This window comes from Arvicanthis niloticus, chromosome 20 (genome assembly GCF_011762505.2).
Source record: "Arvicanthis niloticus isolate mArvNil1 chromosome 20, mArvNil1.pat.X, whole genome shotgun sequence".
Classification (NCBI taxonomy): Eukaryota; Metazoa; Chordata; class Mammalia; order Rodentia; family Muridae; genus Arvicanthis; species Arvicanthis niloticus.
The window spans coordinates 23,900,307-23,917,685 of NC_047677.1; the positions used below are offsets into that span (position 1 = coordinate 23,900,307).

The 17,379-nt window shown below is 42.3% G+C and overlaps 1 protein-coding gene across 2 annotated transcripts in view; it reads left to right on the plus strand.

Annotated features, from left to right (window-relative positions):
* Positions 1 to 2,753: 2,753 nt before the first annotated feature.
* The window catches only part of Lims1 (LIM zinc finger domain containing 1), a 110,800-nt gene continuing 96,174 nt past the window's right edge, over positions 2,754 to 17,379 (plus strand). Inside the window, exon 1 of one of the 2 annotated variants that reach the window (XM_034524012.2) lies at positions 2,754 to 2,974. In XM_034524012.2, coding sequence (XP_034379903.1) covers positions 2,943 to 2,974 — 32 coding nt within the window. In that variant the 5' untranslated portion in view covers positions 2,754 to 2,942. The remainder of the gene's footprint in view (positions 2,975 to 17,379) is intronic. The other variant, XM_034524011.2, reaches the window with a different exon arrangement.

Here is a 17,379-nt window from a genome sequence, read left to right on the forward strand (position 1 = left end):
TCGTGGTGGGGAGTATAATGCTGGCATAGTAGCTGAAAGCTTTATATACTGACTTCGGCCCGCAGCAAACAGAACAGACTGGGCAGAACCCTCAAAGCAGCTCTAGTTAAACCTTTTCTCCAATAAGACCACACGTACTCCAAGTTTCCTTCCCCTATTCATTGGCAACAATCTGCCAAGTGGGTTCATTGCTAAGCTATTTATCCAACCCCAATACAAGAAATATTGTAAATGATGGCTTCAAGTAACTATTTAAAAATGAAGTCAGACTGGGTTCTTAATAAACGCTCCTGATCTCATACATGATCCTGTGGGGGTAATGGGATTTGTCATGCAGAACTCAGCGGAGTGGAATTTCAGGAATGCTAAATGCTCCTTTTCTCAGAAACATCTGGCACAAATTTTCTCCTTGTCCAAGTTTTTTCTTAACATGGTAAGAATGGGGCTGGAATGCAGCTCAATGGAAGAGTCCTTGCTTTCTACACATGAAGCCCTAGGTTCCTTTCTCTGGTGCTGTAAAGACCTTGGTGTTCAGAGAATGTGATGTCGGGCTCATCTTTGTTATCAACTTCATCTGGAATCAACTAAAATGTAACCCACTGGGCACTCCTGTGAATAATATTTTTTTTTTTTAAATCAATTTATTTGAAGCCTGAAAGTGGGCAGATTTCTTCTGGTGGTAGCCCAGATACAAGGACAAAAGTGTAAACTTTGCCTTTGGCCTGTTTGCCCTCTTCGAGGCTCTTTGAGCTAACTTCTTTGTGCTTCCAATGTAGACTTCGAACAAGCAGCTCTCCAGGACTGTTCCAGGCCTTCAACGACAGATTTGGATTGCTGAGTCATCCAACTTGTGCACTGAGCAACTACTGGATTCTTGGCTTCAGTGTGAGTTTGAACCCAGGACATTTAGAGTCCAAGATTTCACTCTGAATTAATGCACAATATTGCCCACTACATAGTATTAGTTTTCTAGTATAACAAAAATGCTAAAGATTGAGTATAACTTTGTTCTGAAGATACAGGAGTTGTCTAACTATAATATTTGGGGGCAGAAAATGGTTCCCTCTGACTTTTTTTCTTCCCCATCCTTTCTCCCTCTTGCTCTGGCCCAAACACAGATGATTGTGAGCCACCATGTGGGATTTGAACTCATGACCTCCAGAAGAACAGTCAATGCTCCTAACCACTGAGCCATCTCGCCAGCCCTCCTATGACCTCTTATTACACACCTCACAGAGATCCACCTGCCTCTGCCTCCTGAGTGCTGGGCTGCATCCTCATAGTGTGCACCACTATGCACAGCTCAAAAAATATATATTTGACTATTTCTTTTGAATATTCTTTTCAATAATTCTTTGTGGAGCTAGAGAAATAACTCAGCAGTGAAGCATGCTTGGTGCTCTTGCAGAGGAGCCCACTTTAGTTCCCAGTACCCACAAAGCAGGTCACAAACATCTGTAACCCCAGATCTAAGAACTCTAATGCTGCCCTGTAGTCTCTGAGGGGTACGTAGGTGGTGGTGAGTAGGCATATATGAATGCACTCATACTCACACACACAATTTTTTTCCATCTTTGTGTACTTTGTATTTCTGGTGTGCACATTCACACATATGTGAAAAACTTCCAAATATCAAATTTTGTTTTTAAAAGCTGATTGTTGACAGCCAGAAACAAACAAACAAAAAATAAATGAAAAAAATTGTCATGGTGGCATCCTTTCTTATTCTGAGATATTGTCAAGTTGAAAAAACTGCAATAAGAAATTCAATCCCGTTTTCTAGAGCAACCATATTTTTCTAAGCTTTCTTCGTGGCAGACTTTGGTCAACCACAGAAGCAGAATCACTCTTAGCGCACATTCCACAAATGGCATGACTATGATAAAGCTAAAAACCACTAATCAAGAGGCAGCCAGTTTTCACCCAACTATTCCAAAATGGCAGCAAGATTTTTTTCTCTTGTGGAAGCAAAAATTTTTAAATTCCATTTCATTACATTTACTTAGTTATTTATTGTGTATATGTGTTTAGAGGTCAAAGGACAATTGGAGATGATTGTCTCCTTCCAGTATGAGGGGCTCAGGGATTGAATTGTTGAGCCATCTTGCATGCCAGCTAAAATTCTGACAAGAGCAAGGACGTTCCCGCCAGAAATGGCCAATCCAGATGAGACCTCCATCTCTGGAAGACTGATTTCCAGGACATCCTCATGGGCACAGTCTCCTCAGGACCGTCGCAGGCTGGGTGAAACCCTGTACAACCCCCACGCCCCGCAGACAGAACCAGGTGGCCCGTCGCCAAGTTGAGTCAGAGCCTCAAGCCTGAGTACTCTTGCCCGTTCTTTGACCACCACACCCTTCCAAGTGTTCCCGGCGGTTAGACTCTGGCTCTCCACCCTCCAAACACCCATAAGCCTCTCTGCTGCTTGAGGCCAGGAGAAGCGCCTACAACCAAACTTGGAGAAAGCAGGCTCCGGGCCAAGGCGAAGAAGGGGTGGAACTATGTGGAGGAAGGAGGAGCTATGACAACTCGGCAAGACCCGAAACGGCCCAATGCCGGAGGGTCTTCGCCACGCTCCACCTCTCAGCCACCGCCCCTTGACTTCGCTCCGCCCCTTTCCGGGCTCTCCCGAATTCTACACTTCACACGGTCCCTCCCGGCTGGTCTTAACCGCTCCCTCTCAAAACTTCGCCCCGCCCTAGCCCGGCTTTGGCGGCCTTAGCCACGCCCCCTCGCGAGCCTATGCTGGGGCTCTCCGGGGCGTGGTCAACGCCGCCATTTGCGGGCCACTACCGGCTAGTGGCCGCGGGGCCGCCTCGTCCCGCCCCCTTCCTGCATGGGACCGGCCCTCAAATCGACTGCTCGCGGCTGCAGCGAGGGAAGAGGGTGCGGCCGTGGCGGCGGGGACTGAGGCACAGACTGACCCGGCGTGGACTGCGGAGATGCTGGGCGTGGCGGCCGGAATGACCAACAGGTACGGGCACGCGCGCGCTCTGCGACCCGCCGCTGCCCGAGCCTCCTCTGGGCCAGGCTCAGCGGGCGGGCAACCTTTACCTCCCCGCGGCCGCGCGGCCTGGACACGCACCGCCCAAGCCCGAGGCGGGAGAGGCCTTCGTGGTCTTGCTGAGCTGTCCTGTGCGGCCTAGGGGTGTGAGGGCAGATGCTGTCCCAGAGTTTGGCTCTAATACTTCACTTCCTACCGTTAAGAAGAACGGATCAGAGGGTCTCATGATCATGCAGTCCGATACATTTGTTGTATTAGAAATGAAAACGGATGTGTAAAATGTTTATTCGCTGAATAATACGTGATATATTAACATGCATAACGCGATTTAATGAAAATAGTATACCCTAAACAGAAAAGTTAAGACGAACAGCCCGTTACATATTTTACAGATCCTTTTTCCATGTTTGCCTTAATAGAAAAAGCAGCTAGGTTCTCCATTTGCATTGTCTGTTGTGATGTGTTTTGAATGAATTACTTAAAGGAAATTTGGTTTTAAATAGATGGACAGTGTGAAGAGAAATATTCGAATGGCTTTTCCAAATGTTCAGAAGATGGGTTTTTAAAGGCTAGTTTTAATATGAAACCTGAGCTCATGGTTATATGAAAATTCCTCAGACTGTCTTGTATTTGAATGGAACTGTTACTCTTGTAATGGGTTTTTATTGGCTTACCCTATTATGTAAGGTTCCGGATGCTAACACATCGTTTTTTTGTTTTTTTTTTGTTTTTGGGTTTTTTTTTGTTTTTTTGTTTGTTTTGGTTTTTTTTTTTTTTTTTTTTAGACAGGGTTTCTCTGTGTAGCCCTGGCTGTCCTGGAACTCACTCTGTAGACCAGGCTGGCCTCGAACTCAGAAATCCGCCTGCCTCTGCCTCCCAAGTGCTGGGATTAAAGGCGTGCGCCACCACCGCCCGGCATCGTTTTAATGTCTCTAAATGACTTTCGTTAACATCATCACCGGTTCCATTAAATTCTTAAGTATCCGGAAAGCTGTCAAACTCGAGATGCTTCATTTTCCAGCATTGCAATTTTCAGTGGCAATCGTGAAACTTTTCTCATTATCAACAAAAATATTGTCAGTTGTTCACAAAATTTAGTTTCAAGGAAATGTCTGCTAATTGTGAGTGTAAGTCACTGTGGTTGTCTTTTTGTTGCTCTTGCAGAACAAATGGTATTTTAAGAAAAATGTTTCTAATTCAGCGTAGTGCTTAACATAGCCTATGCTTTTCCTTGCGACAGATTGCTTTGGTATGTAGCAGAAGCGCTGTGTGCACACTTACCATTGGGTTCCAGGCACCAAGGAAGAGGATCAAAAGTTAAGAATTTGTACAGCCACTGTACTCATCATGAGCAATTATTTTATTGGCCATGGACATTTTTCACCTGGAAAAAAAGATGTGTGGGATATTTAGTTGATAGGGAATTGAAAATACACATGAGCTGTAAAGAAGAATGGATATACAGTATAATCTGAGACTAGAATAGAATGGTGTCTTTGTAGGACCGTCAAGTGTGTTTCTGGTCTAGTGGCCTTCCCTGATCCTGTCCCCTTCTGATCCCAAATCTCACTGTGTAGAATCTCACTCTTTGGCTGCCATTGAATTTGTCAGCGATCCTCCTGTCTGACTTCTTGAGTGCTGGGGTTTTAGATGTGACCGCCATGTGTGCCCCATTCCCATTTTTATGCATTAAGTGCATCCATATTGGTCCACTACCTTGCCCTCAGACATCTACAAAACAGACGCTATTGTACATACTGAACAGTTCTCCATTCCTTGTTCTCTCAGCTCCTGGCAACCACCATTTTTCTCTCTTGTTTTAACTTTTTAGTACCCCAGATAAGTGTAGTTATACAGTCTTCCTTTGATGTGCTATAGTTTGCTGAATGTACAGCAGTTTGTTGCACTTGTCACCTGAAAGACATTTGGGTGTTTTCAGTTTGTTTGTTTTTTAAATTAAAAATAAAGTTACTGTGGATGTTTATGTATAAGTTTTAGTGTGGACATACGTTTTCCCTTTCTATAAAATAGATTGTACAGTAACTTTATGTTTAACTTTTTAAGAAACAGATGGAATGTTTTCCCAGAGTGGCAGTATTATTTATTTCATCAGGGACAGACACTTAAAGGAGAAATTGTCATTCTTATCCTATATGTAAAGAATTCAGTAAAACTATCATGGCCTCCCAAGTATTTCTTTTTTCTTTTTAACAGTTTGTGTATGTGTGTGGGCATATGCATGTAAGCGCAGGTACCTACAGAGGCCAGAGGATGCTCCTGAGTCTGGAGTTACAGGTGGTTGTGAGTTGCCTGAATTGGGAACTAGGAATTGAACTTGGGTCTTCTGGAAGATTAATGTTCTCACCCACAGAGCCATCTATTTCGTCAACCCCCAAAGCATTTCTTGAATGAGAGCAGTAGTATGGACTTTTTATTCTTGGGGAGGTTGGTTGGTTGGTTGGTTGACTGGTTGAGACAGGATTTTGGCTTGGTTATTAGGACTTAATGATTAAGAGCAACCATGGGTCCTAAAGTTCCTGTAAGGCAGTGCCATCATAAACAAGGAAACTCTGGTGGCACTTAGTGTCTTTCTAAATTTGCAGTGTCCTATGTCTGCTTCTGAAGTAGGGAAATAGGCCTTGTGGGATGTTTTTCTTTGTTCTTATTTTTGTTTTAAGACTGGGTCTCATAGTCTAGGCTAGCCTTGAACTTACTATGTAGCCATAGTAACCAAGAACGTAAAGTAACCAAGGATATAAACTAAGTAAGCCAAGGGTGATTCTGAGTTTCTCATGCTCCTCTTGAATGCTGGAATTAGACACATCTCACCCGTTTTTCATGAGTTTCTGCAGAGCTGGAGGTCAAACCCATGGCTTTATGTATATGTAAGGAAAGCACTCTACCATCTGAGGTAATATCCCCAGCCCTGAAATACCTTAGTGCCTTATCTGCTCTGTGCTCTACAGTCTTAGAGAAAAAAATCCATCAGGATTGTGTCCTTATTTATTTATTATGAGATTGTGCTGTATTGATTTTAGCATTTGCATTCTCTCCCTTTGTGTGAGCCTCCTGGCTCTTCTCCTTGGTAGTTCTTTATGTTGCTAAGTGTGGGTACTGGAAGTAAGCTTTCTCTCCTTTGCTGGGAGGGCCCAGCCTCTCCTTCAGGTGGAAGAAGAACTTCAGGTGGAGAAACTCAGCAACCTTAGAAATTCATAATGGGAGAGCATAGTTCTGCAAGTACATTTTCAGTAACACACATTTGTTCTTCAGACAATCATTTAAGTATGCCTCAGTTCAGACCATATTCTTGAGTAGGATTGCATTAGAATATCAGGAAAAACATGTCAAACCACTTGTTGATCTTATAGTTCTTACGACTGCTCTAAGCTATGGTTTCTCAATTCAGGAAGACCCTACAGAACTTCCCTACAGAAGTTCCCTACAGAACTGTTGCCTTAATGTATTCCAGAGGACTCAGAGCTTAATGTCTTAAGCTATTTAAAGCAAGAATTATACAGCCTGTTTTCTAATGCTAAACCTTCTCCAGTGGTGGGTGGTTGTGGTGGTGGTTGTTCTTAATTTTGTATCTAGGTGTTTTGCTTGCAAGTATGTGTATGGACCATGTGAACGCAGTGCCCTCAGAGAGCACTGAGTTCCCAGGAAATGGAGTTTCAGAAGTTGTGAGCTAATGCTCTTGACGGATCGTTCCAGCCTCCTGCAGTAGGAGTTTTATGCCCCCTCATCCTGATGTTATTTCTTTCATTTGACAGCATCAGGTATTTCCACAGTGAAGCTTAGTGTGTGCGTGGGCACATACATGAGAGGACTGTATATTTTTCCTGCTTCTTTCTTCATGTTGAAGTACATTTTGGAGATTTGATGAGTCTACCAACTTTAAAAAAATGTGTATGGGTGTTTTGCCTGCATGTATGTCTGTATATCACATGCTTGCAGTGCGGAAGACGGTGTGGCAGTGCAGACCTTGTGCTGGGGACAGGAAGCTATAGATAGAGTAAACTTTGAGCAGTGAACTCTGAATAGTGCCTTCTGTGGGGGTGGGGAATTTGGCATTGGAAAGTGATTAGTGCTGGCCTGTTAGTAAAATGGAAGGGGCTAGAAAACTGTGTGATTGCTGTCACAATGCGGTAGAGAGTAGGAGAGCCAGCATCATAGGACACCCAGGGGTCTAGGGCCTTTCTAGGATACATAAAGATGAGTAACATAGAATGACATACAGATTAAAAACATTAGCCGCTTCTCAAGAGGGTTTAGGAAATCTAGAATGCGAGCAGGTTTTCTGTTTCATTTGGTATTGCTTTTTTTTTTCTAATTTGATTTTTTTTTGTTATTTCAATTTTAAGTTTTATTTTTATTTTATGTATATAATGTGTATGTAAGTGTACCGCTGCTGTGTATTGCCCACAGAAGCCAGGAGAGAATGTTAGATCCCTTGGAACTGCAGTTACATGTAGTTATGAACCTCCCTGTGGGTGCTGGGAATTGAACCCAGGTCCCTGGAAGGGCAGCCAGTGCTCTTAACCACTGAGCCATCTTTCCAACCCCTGGAGTTTTTGTTTGCTTGTTTTTGTATTTTAATGCAAATCATTCCACTTGCACCTGATGACATCTAAAATATGTGAGCTGCTGTCTTTGTTATTGAGGTTAAATGTTTATCATTCATGTTGTTTATAGATATTCTTAAACTGCTGTTGTGGTTCTATTACTTCATTATGTTTGAAATATTAGAAAGTGTCTCTCTTTTCCTTTTCACTTTTTCTTTTCTTTCTTTCTTTCTTTCTTTCTTTCTTTTTTCTTTCTTTCTTTCTTTTTTTTTTTTTTTTTGAGACAAGAGTCTTATGCAGCCCAGGCTGAGGTCTCTACATAGCAGAGGGGTTTGAGGAAACCAAGTCCTTCAGAAACTTTCCAAAAGCTTTATTCAGATCTGGGCCTGCCTTTGTTGGATATATAGGCTGTACTAGCACAACAGAGTCCAATTCAGCCATAATCGTCTGGCATTCAGCATACTCTTTCTCACCAGTGACATGGAAGACTTTGTGTGGGCACTGTTGGGGAAAGTCCACTCACGGCACACTAGAGATATTTTCAGCACTGTACGGTCTGTAATTAACTACTTGTTGTAGCCTAACAGCAGCACAGAAATTAAGAAATGAATGAGATTGGGTGCAGTCCAATAAAATTTTAGTCTCAAGGAACCATGTAACTGTTTAAAGAGGTCTAACATTTATGTTACTGTAACCCTGAATCAGCAAAGAGAAAGCCTCATTATATTAGTGGACTAAAGACACTAATTAAGAGACAGATTCTGATTATATAGATTTTTAAAAATGACCCAAGTATATGCTTTGTACAAGAAATTCACCTTTGATCTATAACAGTATAGGCAAGTTGAAAGGGAAAAGATACATTATGATAATAGCAATTAAAATAACTTACAGGAGACTTTATTAATACCAGTCATTGAAGTGTCAGGTAAAATAGACCTCAGGACAAAGTAAACAACCAGACATTGCAGTCAACATGAATAGAAGATACCTTCTCGTTCTCAACATGGAATACACACACACACACACACACATACACACACACACACACACACACACACACACACACACACACACACACACTGGCCTTCAGCGTGGTAATGGCCTCCCAGGAATGAATACAGCATTCACACCCAGACTCCTGAAGGAATGACCAAAGGTGTGACCAGCATCTGTAAATCAACCCCTTGGAGATTGCTCAGTGTCAGTGATGTGACCTTGCAAAGGACTTCCCAAAGGTAAGAATAGCCTTTCAGCCTGACCCCTGGAGAGCCACCCTGATGTGTGACCAGCATTTGTGATTCAGCCCAGGAAAGACTGATAGGACTAGTTAGTGTCTGTGACCAGACCTCACAGAAGATTGTCTAGGGATGTGGGAGTATTTGAGCCCCTAAAGGAAAGCCAAGAAAATGGAGACTGGAACCAGCATGCAGGTGAGGCTATACTCAAACTCTGTAACTGCATCCATACAACTCTCTCCCGCTCACATTCATTTCTTCTTTGTTTAATAACCTATATTAATTTGGTAGGCCAGCTATAGCCCAGACTTTTCTTCTGTCTTTTTCTTTTTCCTCTAAAGCCGAGACCATGGAGTGACACTGCTTACTGACTTGCTCCTCTTGTCTTGCTCAGCTTGCTTTCTTATATATTCTAGGACAGCCTGCCCAGAGTGCATCTGATGGTAGCATTTCCTCAACTCTCTTCAGATCACGAGCTTGTGTCAAGTTGACAAAATAATCAACACAATATGTATGGATACAGGCATACTGTGGTGCTAGAGTGAGAGGATAGTTTGTGGGAGTCAGTTCTCTCCTTTCATTGTGTGGGTCCGGGAGAAGCAAATACAGTTCATTAGGCTTGGCTGCAAGCATCTTTAAGCACTGATCCAGTTTGCCACTGAGGCCACCCCTCCTCCTCCTCCTCCTCCTCCTCCTCCTCCTCTGGCTCCTCCTCTTTTTCTTTCTTCTTTTTTCCTCTTCTTTCTCCTCCTTCCCCTCCTTTTCTCTCCTTCCTTTTATGCTTTTTCACCTTCCTTTTGATAGGCTTTTCCAAAGAGCATAGTCTGAGCTGGTTTATGGAGTCTCCATATCTCAGCCCCCTGCTACATAAGAGTTTTAAGTTATCTGATAGCTTATATTTTAACCTTCCCTCCTTATTTTATGATAAAGTCTCATGTATCCCATGTTGGCCTCAGATTTGCTGTATAGCTAAGGAGGACCTTGAACTCTTGGTCCTCCTGCCTCTACCTCCCAGGTGCTCAGGTCATAAGAATACACTATCATACTTGGCTTGTACAGTACTAGGGATTGAACCCAGATCCCTGAGTGCTGGGTGAGCAGTGTGCCAACTAGGGTGTGTCCCCATCTGCCACCCTCTTCCCACTCTACCTTTACTCTACCTGCCTTATGCCCTCCTGTCCCTACTGTTCCCCACTCCTCTTTACTCTTTGCTCTACTTTGTTTCTGCCAACTCACTGCTAATCACTGGCCTTACTTTCCTTTTTCCTCCACTTGCATCTGTAGTGATGGATTGTTCCATAGTGTACTATTAAGTAAATGCTTCTTTATTTCCTAAAAGGAGTGTGTTTAGTGGGTGGGATTTTGTTGTTGTTGTTGTTTTTGGATTGTTACTTTATTTTCATAGTGGGACTCTCCTTTAACAGTGATTGAGTTCGATAACAGTTTTCTGTTCTTGGAGAACGCTGGGAATTGAGCTTGGTTTCCCCAACACTGTTGTAAGAGAGGAACATTATATCTGAGCTCCACTATATAACTTAGTCCTTCTTAAATATTCTAAACACTTTTATTGGAGGAGGGGAGATTATTTTAAGGAAGAAAATTCAGCAGCCTAACCTCATATATACAAATCTCACTTAAAAACAAAACAGACAAAAACTATGAGAAGCCTAAAATCCAAGGCAGTCTGACTCCTCCAAGAGCTACTAATCGTGTGTAATCCCCTGCAGTGACAGTAAATTAGATGAAATACCACTCAAAGACTTACAAGTGTGGTAAGTATGCTCAAAGAGAAAGAGGATATTAATAACCCCTGAATGAATTCCAAGAAAACAGCTTTAAAAAGTGGGGGTTGGAGGTACAATACAGAAAATGAGACTGGACCTCAGAAGGGAAATAAGTACTGAAAAAAGCAAAACAAAAATACTGGAGGTAGTATTTACTAAGTTGAGTAAAATCTTTGTGGATACCTCAAGAATAAATTGGGTCAGAAAGATACAGAATATACACCTTACTTGAGGTGAGGTAGAATTGGAGTATTCAGTCCTGGTCACAGGAGGACAGTCTCCTGCTGAAGATTCAGATAAACATTTTACTTAATGTGGGGAATGTAGGTGAGGAGTGAGTTACAGGAGCAGAAATGACTCGGAACCACATCACCAAAGCCCACCCCACCATGGTTAGAAACGTGAGCACAAAGCTAGAAACACTGCACAGCCTGCAGGCAGCTCAACAGGGTGGAGGGTGTTCCTTCCAAATGACTCAGTTGGTCTAAGCCTCTTCTAGGCATCTTGTCTCTGCTTCCTTCAGGTAGTTGGTTTGGTGTCAGAGTCTTTAGGGAAACATTTTTAGTAAAATCATAGCAGGCAGTTCCATAAACCTAAGGAAAGAAATGTGCGTATGGGTACAGTACACTTTGATTGCTAGCACCAGACAGACAGATGCAAAAAGAACTCCTCTCAATGTTATGTTATAGTTAAAACACTACATATCCAGAACAATAAAGTTTGTTAAAAGCTGGTAGAAAGAAATATAACAGATTTCTCAACAGAAACTATGGAGGACTTGGAATGATATATTTCAAGACAGCAGCTTCCAATTCAGCCTACTATATTGCACAAAACTATTTGTCAGTATGGAAGGAGAAAAAAAATTCACAATAAAAGCATTCTAAAGGAGTTAAGCTCTATAGAAGATACTTGTAGAATTCTTCACACTAACGAGAATGATAAACACTGAAAAGAACAGTAATTAAACAAATAGAACAGCAAACAGTATTAAGTCAACAAAATTGCAGGAATTAATGCATATCTTTCAATAATTGAATATTAATGGTCTCAATTGCCTAATCAAAAAACACATAGTATCATATTTCTTTTAAGAGTCCCACTTTGGTCAAGCCATCTTTTGTCAGGGGTGGATGTCTCAGGGTAGCAGGGGCAGGCGCCGGGTTCTCGTTGAGAATCTCCCATTCTGGGCCCCAGCCGTAATGGGGGCAGCACGCAGCAGGATGGAGACTGTGGGGGCGCATGGGGACAGGTACATGCACTGAGATTGGCCACCATCTTGGGGTCTTGGGACTCCGGCAGGATGAAGGCGGGGAGCATGCAGCGTGCACTGAGAAGGGAGAGCTCTGGCTCCAAGCCTCATGGGAAGTATACCTGTTAAGCAGACTCGGCCAGGATGAGAGGGTGTTCATGCCCCACGATGGGCGTCAGCTGCAGGTAATTGCTGCTGGGGAACTCAGGGTTCCTCACGCCAGGCTGTGGGTAGTTGGCTGGGAACGCTCTGGATTCCTCCAGCTGGAAGTTAGGCCCAGCTGCTCACTAAAGGCCTCTCCATGAGCGCAGCCTCAAACACGAGAAAGTCCATGGGTTTCCAAAACGGGTTTATTGGCATGATGGATGGTGGATGAATCTGGATGCACACCATCCCCCCCCCGCCCCCCCCCCGCCCCCAAACCCAAGGCAGTCCTGAGTTAAATGGGGAGGGAAAGAGGAGGGAGGGGTTGGGGAGGAATGCTTAATTGACTCCACCCTCTGGCCTTCAGGTACCTCATTAGTATGTAAATCTCTCTAGGGCCTGAGGCCTGTTTATCACGCCCTCCACTGGCATGGGCTTTAGTTGAAATAGATTAAAAATTAGAACACTGCATAATTAAGCAGTTCTGGTGGAAGAATGGTCCAGTTAACCGTTGTTTCCATTCTGGTTCTACAAGGTGCTGAAGAACGTTAGGGAATCCACCTGGTTTGAGGTGGTTACTTCAGCTTCAGGGCATGTAGCCATACCCATCGCAGATATAATTGCTTATATTGAGAGAGTTGTCTGCTCTGTGTGGCCCTGCCATTCCTAAGATCCAAGGTAGTACAAAGCTTTCTGATGATTGACTTATCTTTGTATCTTCAGCCTTAAAGAGGATGAAATGGGTTAGGTAGACAATCAGTTCTTGGCTGGCTATCATGGCTGTGCAAGGTCAGGCAGGAAGTCTAACCAGAGTAAAGGAGATAGGCACAAATGGAGGCAGAGATGCCAGGCTTCATCTGTTTTTTATCTGGTGAGCTTAGGTAAGAAGTCAATTTCTTTTTAGCAAGAGCAGCTTCTAAGTGTCTATTATATCTCTAGCACAGACTAACTTTCTGGCTGGCTCCAAGGCACTGGGTACTTTTCTGGGTACTTCCTCAAAAACAGAAATAGAGTTCCATAAAAGTAGTATGTGATAAGCCTGTAATTAACTATTAGGGGACCTTTGGGAATTTGATTTATATCTTCCCTCTACTTCAGTTTATTCTTTGCTGTTTCAGAGTCTGTAAATACAGGCTAACCTTACTTAACATCAGGCTTGAATTGAATGCCTACTGTTTTTATGCAGAGTTTTAGAAAAAAATCAAATATTCATTCATTTCTTCAGTTTTTCTCATTCAGAGACTTTTTAAGGGAATAATGCCTAGACCATCAGAGCTGCAGGCCATTGCCTGTAATAGAATATTGTTGGTGGTTTTTTTTTGTTTTTTGTTTTTTTTTTTTTTTTTTGAGGGTTGGTGGTGCTTAAAAGGCTATCAGCATAGTTCTTGTTTTGGAAGACAGTATAGACTGTCCTAGTGAAGGGTGTAGTGTTTCTTAGACTCTGGAGATGGACTCATTCATCCACTGTAGGAGCAGTCTGGTTGAGGAGTGTAGGTAGTGGTACGTTGATGAAGTCACAAAGGTAAGGCAGGAGAGAAAGCCAGGGAAGATTGAGAATGTGGGAAAAGAAAAGAAATCTGATTGGAGTCGCTTACCATCCAAAAATTAAGAATTCTAGTGTAATAAAGTCAGGACAGGATCTCATGCCTTAAATCCCAGTACTCTGAAGGCAGAAGCTCTTGGCCTGATCTACAATAGTGAATTCCAGGCTGCCAGAACTACTTAGTAGACTCTCTTTCAGAGAAAAAACATTCTAGTATAATCAAGGCATAATATATAATATTATAGTATAATATATTATAATAGTATAATATATATATATTATAATATATTATAATATATAATATATTATATAATATATTATATATTATATATTATATTATATATATTATATAATATATATATATATATAATATAATATATAATATATTATATATTATATATTATATTATATATATAATATATTATATAATATATTATATAATAATATATATAATATATTATAATAGTATAATCAACAATATTTGCTGTGACGATTACCAACATAGCGATAATATTCCTTTTAAAAAGTTGTTTTGTTATTTATTTATTTATTTATTTATTGTTTTATTTCAAAATAAAACATTTATTAAGTATTGTTTGGATAGGTGTTAGGCGAGTATTAGCATGATGAGCTTGTCTTTCTTCAGTCAAAAGGAATCATCTATGATGGCTCCTTTTGACTTTGACGTATGATGACACACGACGACAGATGAGGTCATCATACTGAGAGTCAGACAGCAAACTTGCCGATCCAGGGTGGCCCTCGAGCCAGGGTGGGGGGTGGGGGGGGGAAGGTCAAGGTGTGGCTGAGAAGCAGGTTCTCGAAGTGACAGGCCGGACAGTCGCCGCAGGGCGAGCGCGGTCATGCCGGCCCTCTTGTTTTGTTATTTATTTTATGTATAAAGGTGTTTTGCCTGCATATATATCTGTACTGTGTACATGCATGCCTGGCATCCAAGGAGTCCAGAAGAGGAATCCTCAGGGACTACAGTTACAGGAAGTTGGAGCTACCATGTGGATACTAGGAATTGAACATGGGTCCTCTGAAAGAGCAGCCAATGGTCTTAACTGCTGAACCATCTCTCCAGCCCAAGATAAGATTCCCTTTAAATATTTCATGCAATAAAATAGCAATGAAACATGTTTAAGGCCTAAGATTACATGTTTTTCAAGTATAGCTTTACTCTTTATACACGCAGACAATATTTTTTAAAATACTAAAAAAAGTGTTAACTTCCCCTGTAACCCTTGCGGCCTAGGTTTTACCCTATTAGCTGTAACCCTATGTACCTCAGGAACCACCTTTTGATTTCACTTAGGTTCCTTAGCAGGGACTTAAGGTGTAAGGTCAGAATCCATCATGTGCAGTATATATGGCTACTATAAAGACACTTGAGATGCTCACACCATTGTCTTGCATATCTTCCTTTCTCTGAGTTGCTTTAGTCATGGTATTTTATCACAGCAAAAGTACCTAAGACATGCTCTATATTAGTCACTTAACTGAAATCCTGGAAGACTGAGGTTTGGACTGTAAGGCTTCTGTTGTACTTTTTAAAGCTTAGTACAGAGGTACACAAGTCCTTCTGTTGTCTCCGGCACTCTGCTGTCTGCTGTCCCTTATCCTGATTGTAAACAACAGAAAACAGCTTTTCATAACAAGCTAAGTGATCTAGGAAAAAGCTGTAGGTTGGGACAAAAGAAAGACCAGGGATTTAGTTGGCCTCTTCAGGTTGTCTCTCTTGAGTCAGCTCCAGCTGTGCTTCGTGCTTCTTGAGTTAAGATTCCCATATTGGGAGCAGAGAAGACTGTCTCACCTTATTTGGACATGTGCTCATCCTTACTCTCTGAAGTCAGAGCCCCCTCCCCCCCCCCCCCTTTATTAAATTTTCTCCCATTTGTTTGTTTTCCTGTGTTAGAGTTTGAGCCTGGGGCCCTGTGCCTCGCAGGGAAGTAATCACCTCTGGGCTGCATCCTCAGCTCTCAGGGTATCCATAGTCACTCTTTCCTAAGGAGAAGGAGGGAAATGGATTACAGAACAGAATAGCTGTCCACTACAAGAATTTTACCTAATTTGTGACTGATCCTTAAACAAGAAAGCTAGGGCCTTAGAATGTCATTTGGTGGTAAGATATGTATTTAGCTTACACAGGCCTTAGGTTTAATCTTAAGCATATCACACACACACACACACACACACACACACCATTAGTTGAAGCTACTACTTACCAGGATGTACTCCATCTATTATACAGGATTTTTTAAAAAGTTACTATTGTGTAACTTTTTATAATATTGTATAACTTTTTTGTATTGTATATATGTATAACTTTTGTGTAATATTGTGTATGCATGATGTGTTTCTGGATGTGCATAGCATGGTTCATGCACAGAGGTCAGAGGACAGCTTTGCATAGCTGGTTCTCTTGTTTTCCACTTTTAGTTAGATTCCAGGGATCAAACTCAGGTTGCCAGCTTTGTGCAGCAAGTGCCTTTACTCACTAAGCCTTCCCACTGGACCTTAAGTAGGTTTTTAAGAGTACTAGAGAAAAAAACAAAGAGGACAGGCATTGTGGTGCTTTTCTGTAATCCTATCACTGAAGAAACTGAAGCAGGAGGATCATGAGTTGAAGGCCAGCCTGGGCTCTTTAAAGAATTCGAAGGTATTTTGGATTACATAAAGAGGCCATGTCTTGGGAATGGGACGAAGAGACAGTTGTGGGAAGATGGAAGAAGAGAATCTTTCAGCCAAATTGAGCTATAGTAGGACTGGGGGGGGGGGGGGGAGGCTGTACATGTGAGACTGGAAAATAGTCGGAAAGAAACAGAATCGTAAGGCTATTCAAGTTTATATGATAGAAATTAGAGCCATCAGTGGCTAGGTAAGGTGGGGTATAACTGCAGTCCAAGCACCTGGAGGAATAGGGGCAGAAGATTGTAAACTGGAGGCCAGTGAGGCCACACAGCGAGTTCCCTACTGAAAGAAGGGAGGGAAGGGAACAGACTGACAGACTCGAACAAGTCCTCATACTGCAGGATGCTCCAGGCCACCTCACTATGGGGAGGTATCACACTTGGGGAGGATCAGCAGTGCTGATCAAATTTACTCCATTGTAATTTAACTGTAAATACCAAAACCACTTCTTCATGCTTATGAGGCATAGAGATAGGTTGAGGTAGGATAAGGATTCTTCATGTGAGACCCCTATGTTGTGGTCATATCTAATAAAGAAACTAATGTAGCTCTAGACAAATCTCAGCATCAGAATCACCGCTGGGATCTGTAAACTGTTAAGGAGAGACCCATAAAGAGTTAGAATTTATGTGTGTGAGCCCATCCACATGAGAAAACATACTGTACTCTCTGGAGACCTCCTCGTCTTAGAACAATTTGTAAAGATCATTTTGTCAGCCCCATTCAGGGCAGGCACATCCTTCTGGATGACAGAATTATATACTCTTTCTAGGACTCTTCTGCTATTTGTGTATTTTAACTTGGTTCTCTCTTCCCACCTCACCCCCAACCCCCACTTGGTTTTTGAGACAGAGTTTCTCTGTGTGGTCCTGGCTGTCTTGGAACATGCTCTATAGACTAGACTGGCCTCAAACTCAAGCCGCCTGCCTCTACCTCCCTGAATGTGGGGATAAAAGGTGAGTACCAACCCACCCCTACTCCTGGCTTGGTGCTATTAAATAATTGTTGCTGTTTGGTTGCTGCAAATGGCTTTGGCCACTGCTGTGTAAAGTTACAGAGCCAGCTGAGGACTGGCTCACACTTGGCAGGATCTAAAGGAGTCATGATAATGGAGCCTTTGTAGAAGCACTATCTGGGCTAAAATCTTTCTGAGGCAAG